We start from the raw sequence: 24,845 nt of genomic DNA, 5'->3' as shown, positions 1-24,845 counted from the left end.
AGGTGAAACAATGATTTAAAAACAGAAACAGCGATAACAAAAAGACCTTGGACCAGCAAATTTGACTGTTATATTGGGAATCTCTGTATATTGAGTTTCTAGTGTATCAGCGAAAGAAAAGAGTCAATTAAAATACAGTTACAATGTACACATTCGGCTACATCATCAAAGAGCCTGGTGATGGTATAATAAGAAATTACATTTAAAATTGTAGGTCAGTCAGACAGATAATATGACAGAGGTCATATTCCACACTACACATCGCCACTTATTGTATCAATCAGTGAGTGATCACACAATGACCTAAAAAGGGACAAAATGCAAATCAGTGTTAAGAACAACGCAATGAAAACTTTTAATAAAAATAAAGTCAAACACATCTAATACAGTACTACATGTACAGCTCTGGAAACATTACCCAAGTTAGCTGACAAAAGAGGCAAGTCTTTATACATGGCAGGTTTGAATACATATCTATAAAAGAACCCACATAAATTTTAATACATTCTTTATAAATTTTGTACTTTTCACACAAACAGTTAGCACAGATATGGCAAGCTAAACTAAGTAAGGAATGTATACATGTACTCCTGAAAACTGTTTTATTACTGCTGATTTCATATAACTGATTTGGCCAAGAAGACATGTTAGAAAGACTTTATACAAAAAACAAAAGAAAATAACTAGATGGATTCTCGACTGCACACAGTCGAAATTTATGCCTCCGCCATTGCCACTAGATCAGAAATATGTTGCACAGGTAATTTCCCATAAATCTTCAAATTTGTTCTATTCTTTTTATATTAAATAATTTATGCCTTATCCCAACATAAATAAACACTGAATGTTCAGTGCATGTTTGAGCTGCTAAGAAAAAATTTTACAGGCCGGCTCGGGTAGGAATCGAACCCACGACCTTCTGGTTATCAGACAGGCGTCATACCACTTGACCACCGAAAAGCCCGATGGCTGGTAGCTGGTTTGATTCACATAATAGCAGCAGGTACAGTACTGTGTTGATATATCACATAATAGCAGCCAATAGCCATCGGGCTTAATTCCTGGTGGTCTAGTTGTATGACGCCTGTCTAGTAACCAGGAGATCGTGAGTTCGATTCCTACCATAGCTGGCCTGAACATTTGGTGTTCACTTATATTTGGATAAGGCAAAAATTATTCAATAAAATTAAATCTACCCAACAGAAAACCTTGATTGATATTTTCTATTATCATATTGATCACTCTCATATATGCATCCAAGAACCATTAATATTGAATCTACAAGCAATTGTGACAAGAGACATGAACTCTTAGACCTTTGACCTTCTCAAGTCAATGTCATAATGGTTGCATTGTCCATATTTGAAATTGATCTATCGAAGTCTTTGGTTTATCACAAGAACAATTTCATGCATACACTGACCTACAATCAAACTTGATATATGAAAATAATTTTTAGTATTCATAAAACACAAGAAAATTACTAAATGGATAAAAAAGTTGTAAGTATATGACCTTTATGACCTTTGAACTTGGCCCTGCAACCCCCCCAAATTACCCCCCCCCTATATCAAGCATATATGTACCAAGTTTGGAGTTACTTCCTCTAACATTCCTTTAGTTACACAAGAACAAGATATTTTAAGGCATACTGACCTCCGTGACCTTTGACCATGTGACCCCAAAATCCAATCAGATCATTCTCCCTCTATTATGTATATAAAGAATGTACCAAGTTTGAAGTTATTAGCTCCAATGGTTAAGTTATCACAAGAACAGGACATTTTAAGGTATATAACGACCTCTGTGACCTTTCACCCGTGACCATAAAATCAAAACAAAGTATTATCCCCCCAGGATATACCCTCATACCAAGTTTGATGTAAAACCACTCCACGGTTCTTGAGATTTCGACAAAACAAAACGGGACGGACGTACGGACGACCCGAAAACGTAATGCCTCCGGCCACTTCGTTGGCGGAGGCATAAAAAATCATAAATATTCTAAATAAATTAAGAGTTAGCACAGATATGTCAAGCTTAATTAAGTATGGAATGCAGAATGATGTCATATACTCCTGAAAACTGTTTTTTTTTTGCTGTTGATCTTATAAGATTTGGTTTGACTGAGAAGACAAGGTAGAAAGACTATATGTATATACAAAAAAAAATCCCTGAATAAACTAAATAAATTAATGTACTTTTCACACACAGAGGTAGCACAGATATGGCAAGATTAAAGGACAAGTCCACCCCCCCAAAAAAAAAAAAAAAAACAACCTTGATTTGAATAAAAAGAGAAAAATTCAACAAGCATAACACTGAAAATTTCATCAAAATCAGATGTAAAATAAGAAAGTTATGACATTTTAAAGTTTTGCTTCATTTCACAAAACGCTTATATGCACACCTCAGTCGGTATGCAAATGAGGGAACTGATGACATCACTCACCCACTATTTCTTTTTTATTTTATTATATGAAGTATGAAATATTTTGATTTTCTCGTCATTGTCATGTGAAATGAAGTTTCATTCGTCCCTGAACACGTGGAATTCAATTATTTTAACATTTTGTGCTTCAGGCAAGGAGGTCCTAATCATCAAACTCGTAAAAATTGAAATATTGTATAATTCAAACAATAAAAAACAAAAGAAATAGTGAGTGACATCATTGGCTCACCTAGTTGTGCATATCACTGTTTTGTTGAAAATAAGCGAAACTTTAAAATTTCATGCTAGTTTGATTTTTCTCTATTTATTCAAATCAGCATTTTCCTGGGGTGGACTAGACCTTTAATTTGAAGATTAGAGACATTGAGTCAAATTTTCAAAAACAGTCAATGAAACATACACTACTCAATGCATCCTCTTCCCAGTGATACATGCTAGCAGGTTTTACATCCATATTTCATACTGTTAAGGTGACATTGCATTAACAAAGATATTACCTGAATTTCACAAATTTACTTTCGAGCTACATATTCCAAAATATATCCAGATCATCTCCTATAGTGGTACATGTTAGCACCAAGTTTCACATTTATATTTCAAATTGTTAAGGTGACAATGTGTTTAAACAAATACATTTCACAAATTGACCTTTGACCTACATATTCCAAAATCCATTCAAATCGTCTTCCTAATGATGGTACATGTTAAACACCAAGTTTTTTACATCCATACCTCAAGCTGTTTAGGTGATATTGCTTTGACAAGAAAATAACCTGAATTTTACATACAAGGACCACATATGAAGTTCACACCTTACGCAGTCTTGAACAAATTAAGTTTATGAGCAAGTTTGGATAATCCATGTGGAGTTAGAAGTTTCCAATACATTCTGTAAATCACTGTAATAGGGAAACATTGAGTAAGCAACTCTATCAACGTCCGTCAGCATTCAATCAATCTCGGGATATTCAGTATATTTCAAAATCTGGTGAGAAAACTCTGCATAGATTACCTGATCCTCATCAAAGAGCCAAGGATACTTCAGTCGGTCATCAGTGATCCTTGGCCGAGGGACAGAATTTATGATCCATGCCCTTCTGTCTGCCAGTGTCTTCTGCATGCAGAACTCAACTCTCTTGAAGTCTGGCTGCCTTTTTTTCAGTGCTCATCCACTCTATGTGCCTTGCAACAGTGTCAGATTTGGAAAGAATAAAAAATTATACATAAAAAAAGAAAAAACAAAGAATAAAAAATTATACTTAAAAAAGAAAAAACAAATAGATTTAGAATCCTCATTCATTTAGTTTCTGTCAAATCACTTTTCATCCGAGTCCTTAATAGATCTTATTTACAGCAAATTTTACTATAATAGCAAGTTTTATGCAACGACACGCCAGTCTTGTTGCCAAAGACAAGAACAGAAAAGCTCCACTTGGTCACACTTTGCGACTATCTGTCACAAACACACTGTACCAGTTAACATTTGGTGAAAGACCATAGCAGAACCATATACATGCGAATTAGACTAAAAAATTAACTTTAGGTAAAATCTAACAGAGAAATGCATTAAAAAATGTCACAACAATGTAGCCACTGTAAGATTCCTGCATCAATAGTGATACTCAAACATTAGTAAGTTATAATGCAAGAAATATTCTCATATTTTATGCATTTACTCACATTTACTTAATTCATCAACTCTTAAGGTGCCCCATACACGTTTAAAGCGTTTTTACTGGCCAAGTTCTAATCCTCTTTAATAATCCTTCTGGTTGAGTCTCATATATAACTATGTCATGTGAAAAAGAGAAATGCCTTTAAGTTTGGCCATTATCAAGTAATATATTTATCTAGAAGGATGAATCAATTGCCAAAGAAATTAAATGGCATGCACTTGGGCAAGACTATGGCACATTGAGAGTTAATTGGGGTTTCTGTTTGGTACCAGATACTTACTCTCCACCATTCACCAGTTGCTGTGCACCGAGGACCACAGGTAGTTTGTAATTTTTACTCTCAATGGCCCTGTCACAAGTTCGTCCTCTTCCATGTCTGCAAAATCGTAGAATTTGTCTTTCCATGTCTGCAGGAAAAATATCTTCTTCTTTCACTCCAAATGTTGTGCACACCACCCTAAGCAGCTCCTGTTTTGAGGTCTCCTCTGACTTGTTGGTTACCAACACCCTTCTTTGATTTTGGCCATATATCAATAAAAATTTGTACCTGGAATGAAAAGTAATTGATTTTCTTACTAAACCTGAATTTTGAATAAATAATGTATGCAAAGAGCTTTCAGGATAAATGTGTGTAATCAAAAGATATTGCATGTACATGGACACAAATATTCAGTTTTTGCCTCGATGCAAGAGGCAAACAAGACATATTCCAATGTTTGTCTGGGTTTGGTGATACATATTCCATTCATTTATCTTTTTTTCTAGTATTAGTTTCCTGTCTTCGAATATTAGTAAAATTGAAGGGATGGTCCAGGCTGGAAATATTTATATCTCAATAAATAGAAGAAAATTTACAGAGCAAAATGCTAAAAATTTAATCAAAATCGAATAACAAATAAAGTTTTTGAATTTCAAATGATATTATTCCGGTGAAACAGTTCTAGGCATGTCTTTATGAATATTCATTAGGTTGGCTGGTGATGTCATATCCCCACTTGTTCTTTTGTGTTTTATTATGTGAAATTTGGTTTAATAAAAAAATTGCTACCAAGAACTAAAACAATTGGATTGACAACTGATTAAGTGGACTAGTTATTTATTGCCTCAACTTATTTCATCATAATGGAGACACATCATTTACACATGTATGAAAAAATGAAACATTTACGATGTCATGTAATGACATAAGAAAAAATTGAGATGTGACATCATCAGCCCACCTATTGAATATTCATGATGATGTGCATATTCCAAAAAATATTGATAAACTTTGAAAATCAATAACTTTGTTATTTGATATCCAAGTTTGATGAAATTTTCAGCATTTTACTGTGAATTTTACTCCATTTATATACTTTTAGATATAAATATTTTCAGCCTGGACCATCCCTTTAACTTCCCGCTACCAGGAAAGAAAATTGTATTGTAGTCTATTAAAAATTTTGATTTGAAATTAAAATACAGTACTATTACGACACAACGGTCCAGCGATGGTATTTCCATTTTTCATCACATGAAATTTCATTCATTTCATAATAACCAACCATACTTAAAATTCATACAAATTTCAGACAATTCCACTATTAGTGACACATATGGAACAACACTTCCTAAATTAATAACTTAACCCATTTGTGACGAAATTCCACATTACGTGGTTTGGCCTCGGATTTTTCATGAATAGTTGTAGGGCCTATATATGAAAATACCAAGGAGACTCGAAAGTAAACACTAGAACTATTGGCATTACTTTTCTTTTGGTAACAATCATCGCCGCTATGGCTAGGGAAATGCGCATATCTTTCAGTTGTGTACAACTGTGTCCTAGATCTACTATCGTAATGTGCATGCATGCTGTAGAAATCGTCGAAACAAGGAGCCAGCTACGTTCCCACAACCACACTCTGAACTTACCAAAAAAAAAACAGATTTTCACATGGAAAAACATATACAGACATATGAATTGTACTCCCGCTTAAAAATAAAGGATTTATTAAAACATACTACTTTGCAGCTAGCTGATCCATTGATCAAGTATTACTAATTAAATGATCTTTTTAACCCGCAGTAGCAGTCTGTAGCCTAGGCCTAGAGACTAGACCCATCAAAAAAAAAAGAATACAGATCAGTGGACTGAATGCTGTTGCCGTTCAAAAGTATAACATTAATTAGGACCACCGACACCGTACTCTAACCGTTAACGTAAACTTTAAAAAGTTAGAGTATAGATCTAGATCTAGACCCTAGTCGATAGTCTAACGATAATTAAGCCAGTAGGAGATCTAGTACAAAATTTTTCTTCATACTCGATGGCAGCCAACAAGTTTTTTTTTTCAGGTAGGCCAAGCGCTAGCCTAAGTTAGGCCTAGGCTAGGGCCGGGACTAGGCTACGAGTACGACGTGTTCCACCATAATAATAAATCTAGTCCAAAGGCAAAGTCCAAGGCAAGCTCAAGCCAATAATATATAGCCATAAATAACTTTTAGGCCCTACATGTAGCCAGCCCCAATGCCTGGCTTCAACTTCAAGTTGAAGTCAGAATACATTTCTAGACCCATGCAACACTCCTAATCAAAATAAATGCAGCAACATTACAGACTAAGCCTAGGCAAACTCTTGAAATAATCCACTGCACTGACAGTGACACTGCCTGCTGCAGAGTGCAGTACAGTACGGTACTACTAGGGCTTGGTACGGTACGCGCACAATCCGCCGAGTGTTCAATTTCCGAGTCATGCAAGGCCAAGGAGGTGCCAGGAGTGGACTAATTCACGAGAATGCCCAACAGATTACTGATTAGATAAGCTTACTTACCGTTAACTATCTCCTGACAGTTCCATAATTTGTCTGTTCTCCTATAGTTTCAGTTAAAAAATTAGTTGAATGCAGTTAATTGCCTGAATTTCATGAACTTGAAGCTTAGCTAGCCCTTGGCCTTCGAAGCATTAAGCTGATTGTATCTGCACGGCGTACGTGTGTGTGTGTGCATTTGTCTATGGTGTGTATATCATACATGTGCGTTACACATGTGGTACTCGGTGGTACTAGTACATCGACGCGCATAAAAAAAAGGCGCGAAAATGAGCGGGAGGGGTGGGGGGGGGGGCAGGCGGGGAATGCGCGAAATTCGTGTTGAACACAATTATAAAGTAGACAGGTTCAAAATGACAAATGATATATATGTACGTATAGACAGACAATGTTTAGTGACTGGGCAGACATATTTTGAAATTATACAAAAAGATAATATAGTCCTATTTAAAAAAAAAAAACACCAGCGGCCACCCCCGGCCCGACTATACCTTCAAGATCAACAACAACGGCCCTGCTTAGTTAGTAATTCAGGTCGCAGGCCTTTATAATTTTAGTCATGCCTTTGGATGGCCGAAAGTTAGTCGTACAACATTATGAGGTGTACCGGTATGCCTCATTTAGTCAGAAACCACAAATGGTGTTAGTCAAGCCTGTCTTTTTACGAAATACGAGTAATGAAAAACCTTCGTTAGTCCACAGCTGAGTTAGTCGTGACAAGCTTTATAGGCCCAGACTAACAAAGTTAGTACCTTGGTAAAACGGGAATTTAATCATGGTTTTGTAACCAATGTTTTTACACTTTCATTAAACCACGGTTAAAACCATGGTTATATAACAATCATTTTCAAACTATCATAAAACCATGATTAAAATCATGGTGTATAACCGTCGTTTTCAACCTTGGTAAAACGCAAATTTAACCATGGTTTTGTAACCACTGTTTTTACACTTTCATTAAACCACGGTTAAAACCTTGGTTATATAACCATCATTTTCAAACTATCTTAAAACCATGGTTAAAATCATGGTTTATAACCGTCGTTTTCAACCTTGCTAAGACGAATGTTTAACCATGGTTTTGTAACCACTGTTTTGACACTTTCATTAAACCACGGTTAAAACCATGGTTATATAACCATAATTTTCAAACTATCATAAAACCATGGTTAAAATCATGGTGTATAACCGTCGTTTTCAACCATGGTAAAACGGAAATTTAACCATGGTATTGTAACCACTGTTTTTACGCTTTCATAAAACCACGGTTAAAACCATGGTTATATAACCATAATTTTCAAACTATTATAAAACCATGGTTAAAATCATGGTGTATAACCATCGTTTTCAACCATGGTAAAACGGAAATTTAACCATGGTATTAATTGTAACCACTGTTTTTACACTTTCATTGAACCACGGATAAAACCATGGTTATATAACAATCATTTTCAAACTATCATAAAACAATGGTTAAAATCATGGTGTATAACCATCGTTTTCAACCATGGTAAAACGGAAATTTAACCATGGTATTGTAACCACTGTTTTTACACTTTCATTAAACCACGGTTAAAACCATGGCTATATAACAATCATTTTCAAACTATCATAAAACCATGGTTAAAATCATGGTGTATAACCGTCGTTTTCAACCTTGGTAAAACGGAAATTTAACCATGGTTTTGTAACCACTGTTTTTACACTTTCATTAAACCACGGTTAAAACCATGGTTATATAACCATCGTTTTCAAACTATCTTAAAACCATGGTTAAAATCTTGGTTTATAACCGTTGTTTTCAACCTACTGCGATTACCGCGGTACTACTGCGGTACTACCACAGTACTACTGCGGTACAATTGAAGTACTTGTAGTACCGCGGTACTACCGCGGTACTACCGTGGTACTTATGCAGTAGTACCGCAGTACAATTGAAGTACTTGTAGAACCGTGGTACTATCGTGGTACTACCGTGGTACTTATGCAGTAGTACCGCAGTACAATTGAAGTACTTGTAGAACCGTGGTACTATCGTGGTACTACCGTGGTACTTCCGTGGTACTTATGCAGTAGTACCGCAGTACAATTGAAGTACTTGTAGAACCGTGGTACTATCGTGGTACTACCGTGGTACTCTTGCAATAGTACCGCGGTACAATTGAAGTACTTGTAGAACCGTGGTACTATCGTGGTACTACCGTGGTACTACCGTGGTACTCCTAATCACTAAATATGGCTCAGAATATGCTTATTATCTGTATCAACATCCATTTTTACTAAATAAACTGGTTTTTAACATTACAAATTGTGATAGCCAACAAATTCCTCATGTATTTCTTGGTTTTTAATTTCTTATGTATTTGTTTGATATTATATTTTTTTTGTTTTTCTTTTTATGGAAAAAATATTGAACATTATTCAACAACTTTTAGCCCCAAATCAAATGATTGCAGTGATGAAAAAGAAAAATAATGAGGGTTTTGACTATTCTTTGAAAAAAAAAACAATTCCCACAGGATTTGTACACAAATTTATATAGGCTAATTAATCTTTACATGCAATATGGACATTGAACAGTAAAATCATGCGATGTAATATGTACGCGATTGTTTGACAATCGTGATCACCTGAAGGACGCATGCGCGTATCTCGAAAAATCACGTGACGCGCGTGCACCTTTTTTATTGGATCGTAGAAAGGCGCGCGCGATCGTCTATTTTTCATTCAAGATCTCAGCTTCACTATGCCGCCACCAGCTTCAGACGAGTTCTTCTGTCTTTTTGAATTTGAAAGCGATGACAGCGTCGAAATTGGACCATTTTCTTGGATATTAGACACGGACAAGGATGTGGATCCTGAAAGCTATGTCGATCAAGCTGTTGAAGTTATGTGGGTCAGTGGCAGCAAAACGGAGAAGTATCGAGCAACAGTGCAGTGTTGGCTGTAAATAGTAAGTAAGTCCGTACGGTGTACCCATGCAACTCAGTCCCATGCATCATGCATGCATTACTATACGATAATTGTGGTCATACATATTTACAATGACGTACATGTCAACGAATAATGTCAAAAATACATATTCTCTGCATAAAATCAAATTGAAAATTATATGATCGGCTGCACAATTTCATAATGAACACATCTGATGTCATACAATATTTAAGTCTAAAGAATTTAACGTAGGCCTAGGCCTACATATTTTTCTTCAAGTTCAAATCGACTTTCAAATAGATCTAAACCTTCCAAAAAGAAACTGCGTCTGCGAAGCCGAAGACAAACGTGTGCATGGCCATGGGAATGTAACATTATTGTTGACATGCTCACTCACTGCCACCATTCCTAATCCTATATATTCTTGTCATATGTGTAAAACACCTTGTCTATGTTAGTAGATCTACTTGTGACTCATTAACCCATCAAGGACGAGAGCTATTTAAAGCCTAAAGGCTAAAGGCCAAATTGATCATTGTTTTCCTCTACAAATTGGCAACTCGTATTTGTCGTAAATTTTGTTGGCCATTATTCGTTAAAATATCACTACCATCCCACAAATATGCGGGGCTTAGCCTTAGGCACTGATGGGTTAACAGTCAATTGACATGGTCCATTGACTTGTACCACTACCAGTATTACAGTCAATGTACTATTAATTAGATCTATATTGATTCAAATTGTTATTTTGGTAAAAAAAGGTCTACAATTGCACAACCCCCTGGCATTTCAACAAATATTTGGCCGATTGAAATTTGCACAAATTGATGCTCTAACTAATATTAATAATGATTGATATGTGACAAAAATTTCAAAGAAATTCGAAGGCGGGAACTCACGATATCGCCTTATCGGTGTCAACATGGCAATGGCTGCGATTGCGATGCCGATGGAGAGTAGTTGTTGCCTCCGATCGTACAACCAATTGTGATGGATCACAAACAATTATAACGCTGTGAGTGTGATAACATTAACAAGACTTTTTACATTTTTTTCTGTTATTTTTTCCCTTATAATTTATATTCATAATGGAAAAAAGTTTATCACATGTTATGATCAGCGTTATTATTGTTTGGGATTGATCACAATTGGTTGTACGATCGGAGGCAACAACTACTCTCCATTGCGATCGCATTGGATGTCGATGCCGATATCGTAATGTATTAATCATTATTAGAGCATCAATTTGTGCAAATTTCATCTCAATCGGCCATACACTTTTGAAATGCCAGGGGGGTGTGCAATTGTAGACCTTTAGGCTTTACCGTTATTTTTGTTAACTGAATTTGACTTTGTATTTGAATGTTCTACTAGCTACTCTTCTATATTATAAACATTGTCTGTGATTTATGTTCTGATGTTCGTACATTGCCATGATGTTGGTATATTGCAGTGAGTGCGATGTAAACAGTGGCACTGACCACATGATCACGTAGTACTAGTAAATTTCCAAGACCAAGCCTCACATGCATTATCAACATGTCTGTTATTTAACTCCGGGCATCGCTAGCAGATTTTTTTTTTTTTTTTTTTTTTAATTATTTTAAAGCAGTTTTTCGCTGCGCATTACTCCCATTAGACATTTTTGGCTCCGGATCACTAGCGCTGTCGCGCTAGCGATCCCCGGAGTTACATGTCTGTTAACTCCGAGGATTGCCACGCTGCGCGTGGCGATCCGAATCCACTCAAAAGTGAACAAAAAAAGTTCACATTTGTGCAGCTGAATTCAGCTTTAAAATAATAAAATCATGCAATACTTAATTACCACCAAAATATGACGCAATATGCTAGCTTTGCTGTGCCTCCATAAAAGAATCGGATTTCCCCCTCCATTCGGCACAAATTCAGTCATTTAATGGCTTCCGAGACTTCCCTCCCGTGGCCAACTGCACAAATGTGAACTTTTTTAGTTTTTTGTTCACTTTTGAGTGGATTCGGATCGCCCCAGAGTTATGTCTGTATGTGTGGCGCTGACGAGCTGCATGAATGATGAGGTAGGTACTAGAAATTGACAATCTGACATAAACATGATTATGTGCATGATTATTTTTTAGAAGTGCCCTAGCCTGTTAAAAAAATTTTTCGGGGTCTCCCTGATATGTTAAAGCAATTATCATGATTATGGAGACATTTGAAAAGTGATTTTTGTATTAATTATTTCCATAAACCAAACCAAATGAGGAGTGGGAAAGCTCCAAGTGAGTTTGTTTGAAATTGTATAGTTAATTTTTTAATTTGTTTCAAAATTGTTTAAAGGATCCAAGGATAATCTCATCAGAAAAAGGAACAAGATGTGTGACGGGCAATCAATGGAGACTGATAAGGAAACTGGGAGAGGGAAGAGAAAGAAGAAACCAACACGCACATACATGTATTCATCTTCGGAGTTGGAGACGGATGATGAGGAGCCTCAACCAAAAGAAACAAAGGTGTGTGTACATGTGTCATATGATATCCCAACACTGGAAGTAATTTTTGATGACTGACAGATTAACAAAATCTTTCTATCCAGTTATCATTTACAAACTCATCAACAAACATAGTCAATAAATCCTTTACAGTTTACAGAAATAACATTGTTGGCTTTGTTTCAATATTATGCAGCTCAATCATATTTATAAACAAATGTTCTGGTTAAAATGTATAAGGAGGGATATTTGTTTTCAATTTGTAGAAACAGAATAACATGTTTTTGCTCTTTTTTTAAATTTCTTGGGTGCTTAAAGAGAAATGCCAGTAGTTGCAGTAAACAAAGATTTCATGAGAAAGTCTGTAAAACCAGGCTTAAATGTCAGTATATCATCGAGGATCTAGATCTGGTACAGTTACATAAACTGAACTTTGTGAAATCTTGAAATCTACGCTGAAAAATGTTCACACTGAAGATCGCCAACACAGATAGGCACACGTGGGACAGTGTATTATTATTGCTGAAATAAAGACCCGACGGAAGTGACAGAATCCGCGCTTATTTTGCTTATTTCTCAGCAATTACACAATTTCTTCCAGAATGCTTTGGCACATATTTTTTATTCATACAAACAGACACTTGGGTGGTCATTTTATTAGATTCTGTAAAAAGTCATTTTGAGATCGTTACCAAAACTGGAATTTATCTTTAATACAGATGGTTCTAAGCGTCTACATATTGCTAAATTTTTCTTCATGAAGTAACTGCAATCGCCAATGGTTGTGTAACTTGTGTGCCTAGACAATTCCCAAGATGCTAAACAGTACTATTTAAAAAAAATCATAAAATTGTTTTTACTTCTATCTTTTCCTTTTTCAGAAATCAAAATCAAAAATTTCACAGTGCAATGAGATGGCCAGGGATCTCAGGAAGCAAATGTTTGGTGCCAATGAAACGGTATGTGCAGCTATTTAAACACCTTGGAATTGCAACTTGCAAGCGTGATTAATCTAAGGTACCTGTTGATGCATAGTAAGCTATAAGTTTGTTCACATATGCAAAGTGTCCTAAAATCACTGTTATATGACAATTAACTAAATGCTCAGTCCTGGGCAAGTCCAAGATAACGCGCGTGTTACGTATGGGACATTTCAGAGGCTTTTATTTCCAGAAAAATGGTGTAAAGGAACTTTGATTGCATTGAATTTAACCATGGTGATTGATATCCAGGAGAAGTGTATTCATGTAAAAAATTGTGAGAAATGACCTTGACAATGAGATTTTAGAAGAGAAAATGTGTGCTGTTACGTATGGGACCAGAAGAAAAGAGATTTTTTTAATTTCTTTTTCAAGTTGAAATTGCTCAGAAAGTATTTCATTTAAAACCTTGAAACTCACTGTGATAAAAGTCACAGCACTCAAGTTTACCAAGGATAAATTTCATGTAAAAAGGCAGAAAGCTCTAAGTACAGGCTCTGATTAAAGACAGATATGACGTGTTACGTATGGGACATTTTTTCCCCTATTCGTTTAGTGTGTGGAAAGCGTATATTGGATTTTTGGTCTGGTTACCAAAGTGAAATAAGCTGTAATTAATCAGATTTGTTTGCAAATTGTCAGGAAAATGAAATTCCAATAAAATTTACAACCATAATCATATTTGATTATATTTTTCATTTTTATCTATTTTGTTTCATACGGGCATGCTGCTAATCAACCACTAACTGATTTGAACATGTATTTACTAGTGCTAATTATTATAGAAGTTTTGATGATATTTTTTTGTTTTTTTTATTTGGGGGTGGGGGCAATTTTTATACATTCACTGGGCTTTTAAGTTGTATAATTAAACTGTGTGAAAATGCCTTTTCTATTGTTCAAGAAGAACCACTTGAGTAATACCAGCTATAGATCTACAAACAAGTATGATCATTCTGTGCGAATATAATGAACCACCGTGCACCGTTCTTGGTCTATATTAGTGTATTTTCCCTAAATATGAAATGCCATGAAACAGTTGCATGATTTCTAAAATGAAAGCATACACACCCTTGCTTTTATCAAATACATCTTTACTACCTGTAGATTTAATCTTGAACAGGGGGGCCACAATATGAAATAATACACAGTTAAAATTCTTGATGTTGTCACAGTTTCTAACAAAACTTTTCTGAAAGGCTATTTTTTATGGGCATCTTCTGCATCATCACATAATTTTTGTAAAATTTGTTCTTTTTTTTTTTTTGTTATCCCTCTTCACTGTATTTATCTTACTCAGTAGCTACACTTTCCTCTGTAAAGATGTGAATTTCTTGATTGGTAGTAACTGGTGGAGGTAAAAAAAAAAAATCTGTCTCTGGTTCATTAGCAAAGCTGAACTTTGTTTTGCAAGACTTGTTTTCTTCCTCATGATTCCGAGGCTGACAGTAATGGCAACTGTCTGATTGTCATATATTTTCACCTTTCTTACAAATTAATAAATAAGAGGGTATTTTTTAATCAAATTATAGCATTCTTTCAATCTGAATCAGGTTCTTCTGGATGGCTTAATGTTGTTGCATTTCTTGAAGAACAAATGTGCTCCTTCATATTCAGATTGTTCTCAAATGAAGTGATGACTTCTGTATGGATTATGCTCTACCTAAATTAATATATTTTACACATTTCATGCTGATTTATTTTACCTACCTCTCCCCATTTAGAATGCAGCAGTCTAGTATTGTCTCAAGACAGTGGCTGCAAGATTGGGATGCATGCTGCAGGCTCATTGACCATTCATGTACTGAGAAACTATTGATGCCTGCTGCATGTACATTCGCATGCAATATATATGGGGATGTCCCATACGTAACACATTGTCACATACGTAACATTATTTCATTTGCTAATTAAAAATGGGTCTAATTGTTATTTCTTTTCTTTCTAACCAGTATCTAACTTCTTAACACAATAAATTAGAACTTCCCAGAATAGCACTGCAATAACTTTTACAAATTCAGAAATAAACTAAAAAAATGTCCTCAATTTGTTACGTATGGGACAATCGCTGATAGGACGCGACCTAATTTGCATAATTAATTGCGTCGTGCATAAATTTTCATACCAAATTAAAATAGATGATGAACCTCTTAGGTCCACATATTAATAAAATTTCAATTGTGTTCCTTTAAAGGTGTAGATCAGTAGTGGTTTAGGAACTCGAAATGTATTTGAAATCAGGTTAATGGGTATTTATATAAAGAAAACATCATTAAAGAACTATCGTGGAATTTTGGACACCTAATTTTACTTCTGTGTGATTTTATGAATGAAAAAAGGTTGATCTTGTATCCATCGAAGAGCGAAAATTCGTTCGTAAAATTCAAATATCAATACACACGGCCGTTATCGACTTTTGTACGTGGGCCACGTACAAAAGTAAATATCTGTTTTCTTTGATATTTCAGCCATTTCTGAACCGATTTTGATCAAATAAACGTGACATTTGTTTAAAATTAATGATCTTACTTCAGTATTTTTAGTTATTTTCATTCCAGCTCCCAAAATAGTTAAATGGTTCCAACGCCCTCTCGCCCACTACTGATCTTCCTCTTTAAATAATAATGATTTTTTATATTTGTCCCATACGTAACACAGCATTTCTAATTTATGCAAATTAAGTCACTGAAATTTGCATAAATTTGCATGATACAATTTATTCCTTCACAGAATTTTAAATTTCAACTATCATGCTTCAAAATGACACCAAACATTTCAATGTTGAGCAAAGATGAAATTTTGTCTTCTCAGGGGACCTTATCTTGGACTTGCCCTCCTATTGATTGCTACAATTTTAACACATTTGAATGAATCCTTTAAAATTTTCATTGAACATATTTAGCTAAGTAATTAAACATTATAAATGTACAAAGTCAATATATTTAGTTAGATAAGTATGCTAATTGCCATGTAAAATCTTACAAATCCTAATTCACAGTGAAACCTTGTTATTGGTCAAAATTAACTAAATCCTGTTATGACGAGGTAATTGCGCTGGTTCACATTCATAAACCATACTTTTTAACTAGTGTCCGATTTGTTATCATTCTGACAGAAAAAATCAAATGGACGTACGGCAACGGGAAGTGGAACAAGTGGTGAGATAATTGACCTGAAAAAGCAGTTGGAGAAATCAAGGAGAGAGACTGAGGATCTGCAGGTGAAGCTGACTAAGGAGAAGGCAGTTAGGGAAAAGATACAGCAACAGCTGTTGTTTTTGCAAGGTACAGTATTTCCTCCCATTATTTAGTATTCAAATGCTTGGACAATACCTCATAGTCATATACCTCACATATTCGTTAAACAAACCTTTAGTTTATGGTGCCCTTTTGAGCCCATTTAAATAATTCATGTTGAATAGTTGGTAAAAAAAAAAGTTGGAATGAGGGGACTTGTTCCATATGTTAACAACTCTGTATAAGCCTTCTGAACTTTGTGAAATTCATGGAGTGGCTTCTTTTTCTGAGGTATCCCAATCTCTCAAAGAAGTTTTCTACTTTTTTTTATCTGTGTCATGATCTTATGTTTGTATTAAATCTCCAGCTCTCTTCTCCATTCTAGAGTATTCAGCTTCGGTTTGGCAAATTTTTCTTCGTATAATACCTTCATAGTTTTAAATAGTTCAATTTTTAGTGGTATGAATAAATATCTATGTTATTTTGTTTTTGTTCAAGGAGTGCCTAAATTCATCGAAACCTTTAAAGGGTTCATAGTGGATATGGAGGAGATGTCGAGACTCAAGGTATGTTGTGAATCTTAAGGGGTGGTCACACTGGACATGACTATACCCACGAATTTGCTGTATGCATGTGGTACGAACTAGTGCTCTATGTCTACTGTTCACATATTTGCCAATGCCATGAGAAAGCAGTAAGAATCCGATAACACTTCCATCAAGAATGGAGAAGAACCAGTACGATGTCTTGCGAACTCAGTATGATTGCAGTAAGAATGGTGGACAATACCTATGACATTCTTACTGCAATTGTACCAAGTGTGTAACCCTCGTACTGGTTCTTCTTTCTTGATGGAAGAGTATCGCATATTTACTGCTGTCTCACTGCATTCTTGTGGCATTCGCAAATATGCATACAGTATGCATTGAGCATATGTAGGTATGGTCGATACATGGCGAACTACGATCGTACAGGTTAATACCGCAGGGAAATGTGTACAGCATTTGTGGGTATAGTCATGACTGTGTGATCACTCCTTTAGGCAAAGCGATTCCAGGCCAGCGTGCATTTGTGTTTATGATGAATTACTCTGGATGGATCGTTATATTGTATAGGTCTATGAAAACTGAATCAGTGGTAATTAGTAACTATTTAGAAGTCATTTTTTAGAGGAGGAAACATGCATGCAAATCTCTTATGCTATTTGCTATTTTCTGTTTGCTTTTGTTTCCTTTGATTGCTTGACCTACTTTGCAGTAAAATCTTGGTAAATATTTGATGGTATGAAATATGGATTTTCGTTTTCATTGGCAGGCTGATCATGAAGAGATGCACTGTCCATCAGGAGGGTCATCTACATCATCCTCGCCCGCTCGTTCCTCGCCCGCTCGTTCCTCCACCCAGTCCTCCACCCAATCCTCGCCATCATCAGCACGACCACAGGTAATTACTGCATGTATAAATATTTTAGTTCGACTAAGTGGCCCAGATTCAAAAAGAAAATTTGTACATAACCATGATTAACATTGATTACTGCTCGTATACAAGATAACAATTTCTAATTATATGATGGTTCGAGCTTGCAAATCGGCAAAATATTTCAGAAACATTTATTTGTTGCATTAAGTGTGTACTGTCAATATTGTTAACAGTATTTAGTCCTCACCAGGCCAGGTTAGTCTATAGCCCGCACCCCCCCCCCCCACAAGAAATCTCGGCCCCTTATAACGAGGTGTTTGGGACCATCGATTTTACCTTGTCATAAGCGGTATCTCGTTATAAACGGCAGATTCAATAACACATATAGAAACACATTTACAATTGGGACCAAAGGATTCTCCTCGTTATAAGCGGTACAGGGAAACCCCGTTATAACGAACTCGCTTATAACGAGGGGAATCCTTTGGTCCCGATCGTAAATCTGTGTTTTATATAAGTATTATTAAATCTGCCGTTTATAACGAAGTGCCGCTTAATATAACGAGGTAAATTTGATGGTCCCGACCACCTTGTTAAAACAGGGTTACCTGTACTTCATTATAAGCGAGCTCGTTATAACAGGGTTTCCCAATATCATGATCACTTCTGACAGATGTACCCGTCCATTATGTAATTTTTACTCAGATTACAAAGCTACCAGCAATTTTGATTTGATAATATTTTCTTCATTCATTGTTCGTTTATAGTGGAAAATGTGTGCCATCATGGACATTACATATTTGGGCAAATTATGTAATGGATCCTGATGGTACACATTTTATGAAATAGCTGAACATTTGATGAGCCAAATGTTTGTAAACTTGTAGTGTATAAACTTGTTCATAGCTTTGTATTCAAAGTACAAGTTACATCCTTTAAATTGTGCGATAGCGGAAGCAGGATTTTTTATAGTTCGCAATCGAAGATCCATCTAGTTCATATTTGTAATGTCTTTGACTCTGGAATAGCCCGTATCAGCCTACTTATTATAAAAAGATATCACTGCCCAATCTATGCAGGGCTAGTGCTTAGCTTTTTATTTACAGGTGAACATAACACATTAAATATATTTGATCATAGACTTGTGTGTTGTAGAACCTAACAAGTTTGTGGCTAATACAGAGCTTCTTTCTTATTTCTAGTGGCCAAATAAAATTTCAAGTGGCCATTGGCACCCAAGTCGTGCTATGATTCTCATTTACCTACCTTGACTATAATCTTTTTTTTTTTGTTTTTTACGTGTTCCTTTGCAGGTCATGTCAAGTCAAAGTTCCCAGGAGTGTCATCATCGGAAATCCGCATCGTTATGCGGAACAAAGTTGGCAACGAAATTAAGTTGGCCAAACGTAGATCTCAACCGAAAGAGAACCAAGCCATAGAAAACCAAGCCAAAGAATTAAACCAAGAACCACAAGATGAGACCGAATGAAGCACTTTGTCAAGATGACTAATTAATTAATAATGAGCTAAGTCTTGTTACTTACTGATTATCCCCTGTTCACTGTCCAGAGGAGGCAAATTTGCGCGACCTGCCACATTCTTCGCACCATTCAGTGACGAGGTCAGTAACATGGGCCTGCCGAACACTGCCAGCATCAGAGGACTTAACAAGCACATGCATATTCTGTTCCAAATATAATTTAGTATGATCATCATGATGCGACCTATCCGAGTATGCCATGTTTGGTACGTTTCTGGCACTTCTGAATCGCCCGTCGCTCCTGTGTATTTTTTTGGTTGATTGGAATATGTTTTAGACCACAGGCATTGCTATAATGCTTGCTACAGACCAACATTAAAAAAAATAATAATAATGTTTTAATAGGGGCCAGAGTTATCCTTATCTGATATATTAAAGGTGCTCCTGCATCGTTTATCATACACACAGTGCCATCTTGCGCACAAACTAGCCTAGTTCAAAATGGCGATCTGTAGCGTAGCATCCCAACGCTTGATGATCTTTAACATTTCACCTGTTTCTAAAGCTATTTTGATAAAAAGCTCTTCATGGGCCATCACATCAATTCTAGGCATGTATTGTGTTTTCCGTCCAGCTGGTACTAATATATTAAATTTTATGTTTTGGCATGTGGATATCAAATGACAGTGCGCACGCATCAATCAGTGTTCTTTGTTGGCACCCTTCTAAACAAATAAGTGTCAAGAACTTTCTTGTTGAGTAAATTTTGATCTGATAAGGAAACAATTTGAGATTTTTTTGTGCAAAAAATGGCATTTATATATGATCTACGGATAAAAGCCCAAATTCACCTTGAAGAATGGAATCAAATCAGACTAACAAGAAACTACGTCTCTTGGAAGACATCAAAATTTATATGGGGAACCTAAATTGCCTCAAACATGCATTAAAATTTGAGACATTTGGTATTGTTAATCTGGTCTTTAAACAAAAGCGAATGGAATTAAAATTGCTTTTGTTATGATTTTGAATGACGGGAATATACCAAATTATTTCATGTTCCTGATTGTTCCGTACTCTATTTGCCAAAGATATTGCTGAAATGTATTCATTGTGTGCTGAAAAATAACTTTGATAATGTGTATGCGTTTGACGCCATTTATTTAAGTGGCAAATTTCCTCTCGTCCTTTAAAAACTTTGCCTTGTGCCAAATAACAAAGTATGCTCATGTAACATTTTAAAGGCATTGTCTTCTATATGTGTACACAATATATTTACCCTACTTATTTGTTGTGTAAGGTCACATTGATAAAGTGCTGTAACAAATATTGTTATATTATTGATAGATTATCTGTAGTAGTTATAAAAAAGTACTAAAGTAGAGATGTTAGATATCTTCATGTTTTTGTTGCAACTCAGTACAGATGTTTTTAACTACAGTTTTGAGATATTATTGATAGATTATCTGCTACAATTTCTACATATATGATTCATTTATTTATTTATGATTCATTATTTTAAATAATCATATTTTACTTCTATTTACTTACCTTGTCAAAGATTTTCTTTGCTCTTCATTACCTATAATATATATTTATGTTCAGTTTAATTCTCCACTCAATTCAATCTTTATTTGGAAATAAAGATTGAATTGACTGTATTATTCGTGTTAATTATATATTCAAAAAGCTGCATCACTTCGCCGTGATCCCTCGCATAGGCCTATAAAGTTGATTCTATCCTTTGGGTTTATGTCAGGTTTCTATAGCTTCTGACCATACGAGCATTGAAAGTTAAGGGGTTTATGGGACGAATTATCGACTAGGGCCGTCCATAGCTCAGTCGGTAGAGCACCGGGCTAGCAATCCGGAGGTCTCGGGTTCAAATCCCGATGGAACCCCATTTTCTTTGCTCTTTATTACCTATAATATATATTTATGGTCAGTTTAATTCTCCGCTCAATTCAATCTTTATTTGGAAATAAAGATTGAATTGACTGTATTATTCGTGTTACTTGTCAAAGATTGGAAGGAACTTGATTGATGTATGTTTTTGTTCCAACTTGGATACAAGTACGTGTTTTACAACTCAACAGTTCTTGAAAATTTTATAGACTTTATATGAAGCGTAATCTCAACTTGCCTTTACCATAAACATTGTGCTCGAACCTAAAACTCGTTAGTCATAGTAGTTATAAAAAAGTACTAAAGTAGAGATGTTAGATATCTACATGTTTTTGTTGCAACTCAGTAGAGATGTTTTTAACTACAGTTTTGAGATATTATTGATAGATTATCTGCTGCAATTTCTACATATATGATGCATGTGTTTAGTTTTAATGGTTTTAAATAATCATGTTTTACTTCTATTTACTTACCTTGTCAAAGATTGGAAGATTTATGTTTTTGTTGCAACTTTGATACAAGTACGTGGACAGTGTTTTACAACTCAACAGTTCTTGGAAATTGTATAGACTTTTTATATGAAGCGTAATCTCAACTTGCCTTCACCACAAACATTGTGCGTGAACCTAAAACTCGTTAGTCATAGTTGTTATAAAAGTACTAAAGTAGAGATGTTAGATATCTTTGTTTTTGTTGCAACTCGAGTACAGATGATTTTCACTACAGTTTTTATCATGTAAAATATTAAGCATATAACTTTAACTTGCCTTTACTTCAACCAACCATTCAGCCATTGTGTGTGCTAAAACTTCAGGAATCCCGTTACCTCAACCAACCATTTAGCCATTGTGTGTGCCAAAACTTAGTCATGTTAGTAAGAAAGTACATGATTACAGATGTTAAAACATATATATATATATATATATATATATACATATCTCAAAATAAACTTTTAATAATATTAATACTTTTGTAATTTTCTTATTACTGTGATTAAGCTAAATGAAATTGTGATCGTTTTCATAAAGGTGTGCAAGTACCGCAGTAGCACCAGGGTAGTACCATGGTACAGGTACCACGGTACTATCGCAGTACTATCGCAGTACAGGTTTACAGGTACAGCGGTACTACTGCGGTAGTACCGCAGTATAGGTACCGCGGTACTACCGCAGTACAGGTACCGCGGTACTACCGCAGTACCTGTACTGCGGTACTACCGCAGTATAGGTACCGCGGTACTACCGCAGTACCTGTACTGCGGTACTACCGCAGTATAGGTACCGCGGTACTACCGCAGTACAGGTACTGCGGTACTACGGCAGTACTACTGCGGTACTACCGCAGTATAGGTACCGCGGTACTACCGCAGTACAGGTACTGCGGTACTACCCCAGTACAGGTACTGCGGTACTACCGCAGTATAGGTACCGCGGTACTACCGCAGTACAGGTACCGCGGTACTACCGCAGTACAGGTACCGCGGTACTACCGCAGTACCTGTACTGCGGTACTACCGCAGTATAGGTACCGCGGTACTACTGCAGTACTACTGCGGTACTACCGCAGTATAGGTACCGCGGTACTACCGCAGTACAGGTACTGCGGTACTACCGCAGTACCTGTACTGCGGTACTACTGCAGTACTACCGCAGTATAGGTACCGCGGTACTACCGCAGTACAGGTACTGCGGTACTACCGCAGTAGTACCGACCAATTTACCACGAGTACTACCGCAGTACTTGTACTGCGGTAGTACTGCGGTACTTGTACCGCAGTACTACCGCAGTACTTTTTTACAAGGGTTGCTAAGACGAATGTTTAACCATGGTCTTGTAACCAATGTTTTTACACTTTCATTAAACCATGGTTAAAACCATGGTTATATAACAATCATTTTCAAACTATTATAAAACCATGGTTAAAATCATGGTGTATAACCGTCGTTTTCAACCTTGGTAAAACGGAAATTTAACCATGATTTTGTAACCACTGTTTTTACACTTTCATTAAACCACGGTTAAAACCATAATTATATAACCATCATTTTCAAACTATCATAAAACCATGGTTAAAATCATGGTGTATAACCGTCGTTTTCAACCATGGTAAAACGGACATTTAACCATGGTATTGTAACCACTGTTTTTACACTTTCATTAAACCACGGTTAAAACCATGGTTATATAACCATCATTTTCAAACTATCATAAAACCATGGTTAAAATCATGGTGTATAACCGTCGTTTTCAACCATGGTAAAACAGAAATTTAACCATGGTATTGTAACCACTGTTTTTACACTTTCATTAAACCACGGTTAAAACCATGGTTATATAACCATCATTTTCAAACTATCTTAAAACCATGGTTAAAATCATGGTGTATAACCGTCGTTTTCAACCTTGGTGAAACGGAAATTTAACCATGGTTTTGTAACCACTGTTTTTACGCTTTCATAAAACCACGGTTAAAACCATGGTTATATAACCATCATTTTCAAACTATCTTAAAACCATGGTTAAAATCATGGTGTATAACCGTCGTTTTCAACCTTGGTAAAACGGAATTTTAACCATGGTATTATAAATACTGTTTTTATGCTATCATAAAACCATGGTTTAAATCATGGTTTTATAACATTGATTTCCAACCTTAGTAGAACGGGAGTTAAACCAAGGTTTCCTATCCATTGTTTTTATACTACTGTGAAACCATGGTTACAACCATGGTTAAATTACTATGGTTTTTTTCACCAAAGTAGAACGATGATTTTGTCATGGTTTTATAACTATTGTTTTTTTAACTTTCTTAAAACTGTGGTATAATGATGGGTTTTATAACCATGGTTTTAAAATCGTCATAAAATGACATTTTTATCATGTTATTATAACTATGGTATTTTAACAATGGTATTACCACACTTCCGCCACACATTTACCTTGGTTATGAATTTAAAACCATGGACTACCATCGATCCATTGTAAAACCGCCCCTAACCATGGTTATACCATGATTACGGTTGTAAAACCATGGTTTTTTTTTATAAGGCGCCCCTTTTTCAAAATCCTGGATGCGCCCCTGCATGGTCTGGACAATAAATTTCAAACAGCCATTTGGAAAAATATGCGTCCCCCTACAATATCAAATGTCCCCCCTAGTTTTGGTATTTTACTAAAGAAATACATCGTTCAAACTCGAAATAAAACATGTATTTGGACGAGATGACCTTACTTTTTGGGGTGGGTGCTAACCCTTTATTTTATATTTGTGCTTGTCAAATTTATTTTTGTCGAAAACTTACCATTAGGGGTGATAACCTTTTTTTTTGGTCGAAATGACCGTACCATTTGGGGTGATAACCTTTGTTTTTTGCTTGTCAAATTCATTTTGGTCGAAATGACCTTTATACATTTGGGGTGATAACCTTTTTTTTTTTTGCTTGTCAAATTTTCCAGCCCCTGGTCCCCCTACCTTTGGGTAGA

The 24,845-nt window shown here is 35.7% G+C and overlaps 1 protein-coding gene, 1 long non-coding RNA gene and 1 other non-coding gene across 5 annotated transcripts; 2 read left to right on the top strand and 1 right to left on the bottom strand.

The window, feature by feature from the left end:
• Window positions 1–331: 331 nt before the first annotated feature.
• Window positions 332–7,116, bottom strand: LOC135153662 (uncharacterized). The gene is made up of 3 exons (XR_010293148.1): window positions 6,944–7,116; window positions 4,409–4,675; window positions 332–3,634 (listed from the first exon to the last, which is right to left on the bottom strand). It is a non-coding gene; the product is annotated as an uncharacterized LOC135153662 (long non-coding RNA).
• Window positions 7,117–7,283: 167 nt separating this feature from the next.
• Window positions 7,284–22,327, top strand: LOC135153661 (uncharacterized). 3 transcript variants are annotated; one of them, XM_064097602.1, is made up of 7 exons: window positions 7,284–9,836; window positions 12,191–12,363; window positions 13,224–13,301; window positions 16,438–16,606; window positions 17,057–17,124; window positions 17,873–18,001; window positions 19,291–22,327. In XM_064097602.1, the coding sequence occupies exons 2-7, from the start codon at window positions 12,226–12,228 to the stop codon at window positions 19,414–19,416; spliced, it is 708 nt and encodes a 235-aa protein (XP_063953672.1). In that variant the 5' UTR covers window positions 7,284–9,836; window positions 12,191–12,225; the 3' UTR covers window positions 19,417–22,327. The 3 variants fall into 3 exon arrangements, with proteins under 3 accessions (XP_063953672.1, XP_063953670.1, XP_063953671.1); XM_064097600.1 differs by having other exon boundaries at window positions 7,284–9,893; XM_064097601.1 differs by having other exon boundaries at window positions 7,284–9,897.
• Window positions 21,288–21,358, top strand: TRNAA-AGC (transfer RNA alanine (anticodon AGC)). The gene has a single exon. It is a non-coding gene; the product is annotated as a tRNA-Ala (tRNA).
• Window positions 22,328–24,845: the final 2,518 nt, after the last annotated feature.

This window comes from Lytechinus pictus, chromosome 3 (assembly GCF_037042905.1).
Source record: "Lytechinus pictus isolate F3 Inbred chromosome 3, Lp3.0, whole genome shotgun sequence".
Classification (NCBI taxonomy): domain Eukaryota; kingdom Metazoa; phylum Echinodermata; class Echinoidea; order Temnopleuroida; family Toxopneustidae; genus Lytechinus; species Lytechinus pictus.
The sequence above is the reverse complement of the archived record's forward strand: the minus strand, read 5'-3'. Positions and strand labels throughout refer to the sequence as shown.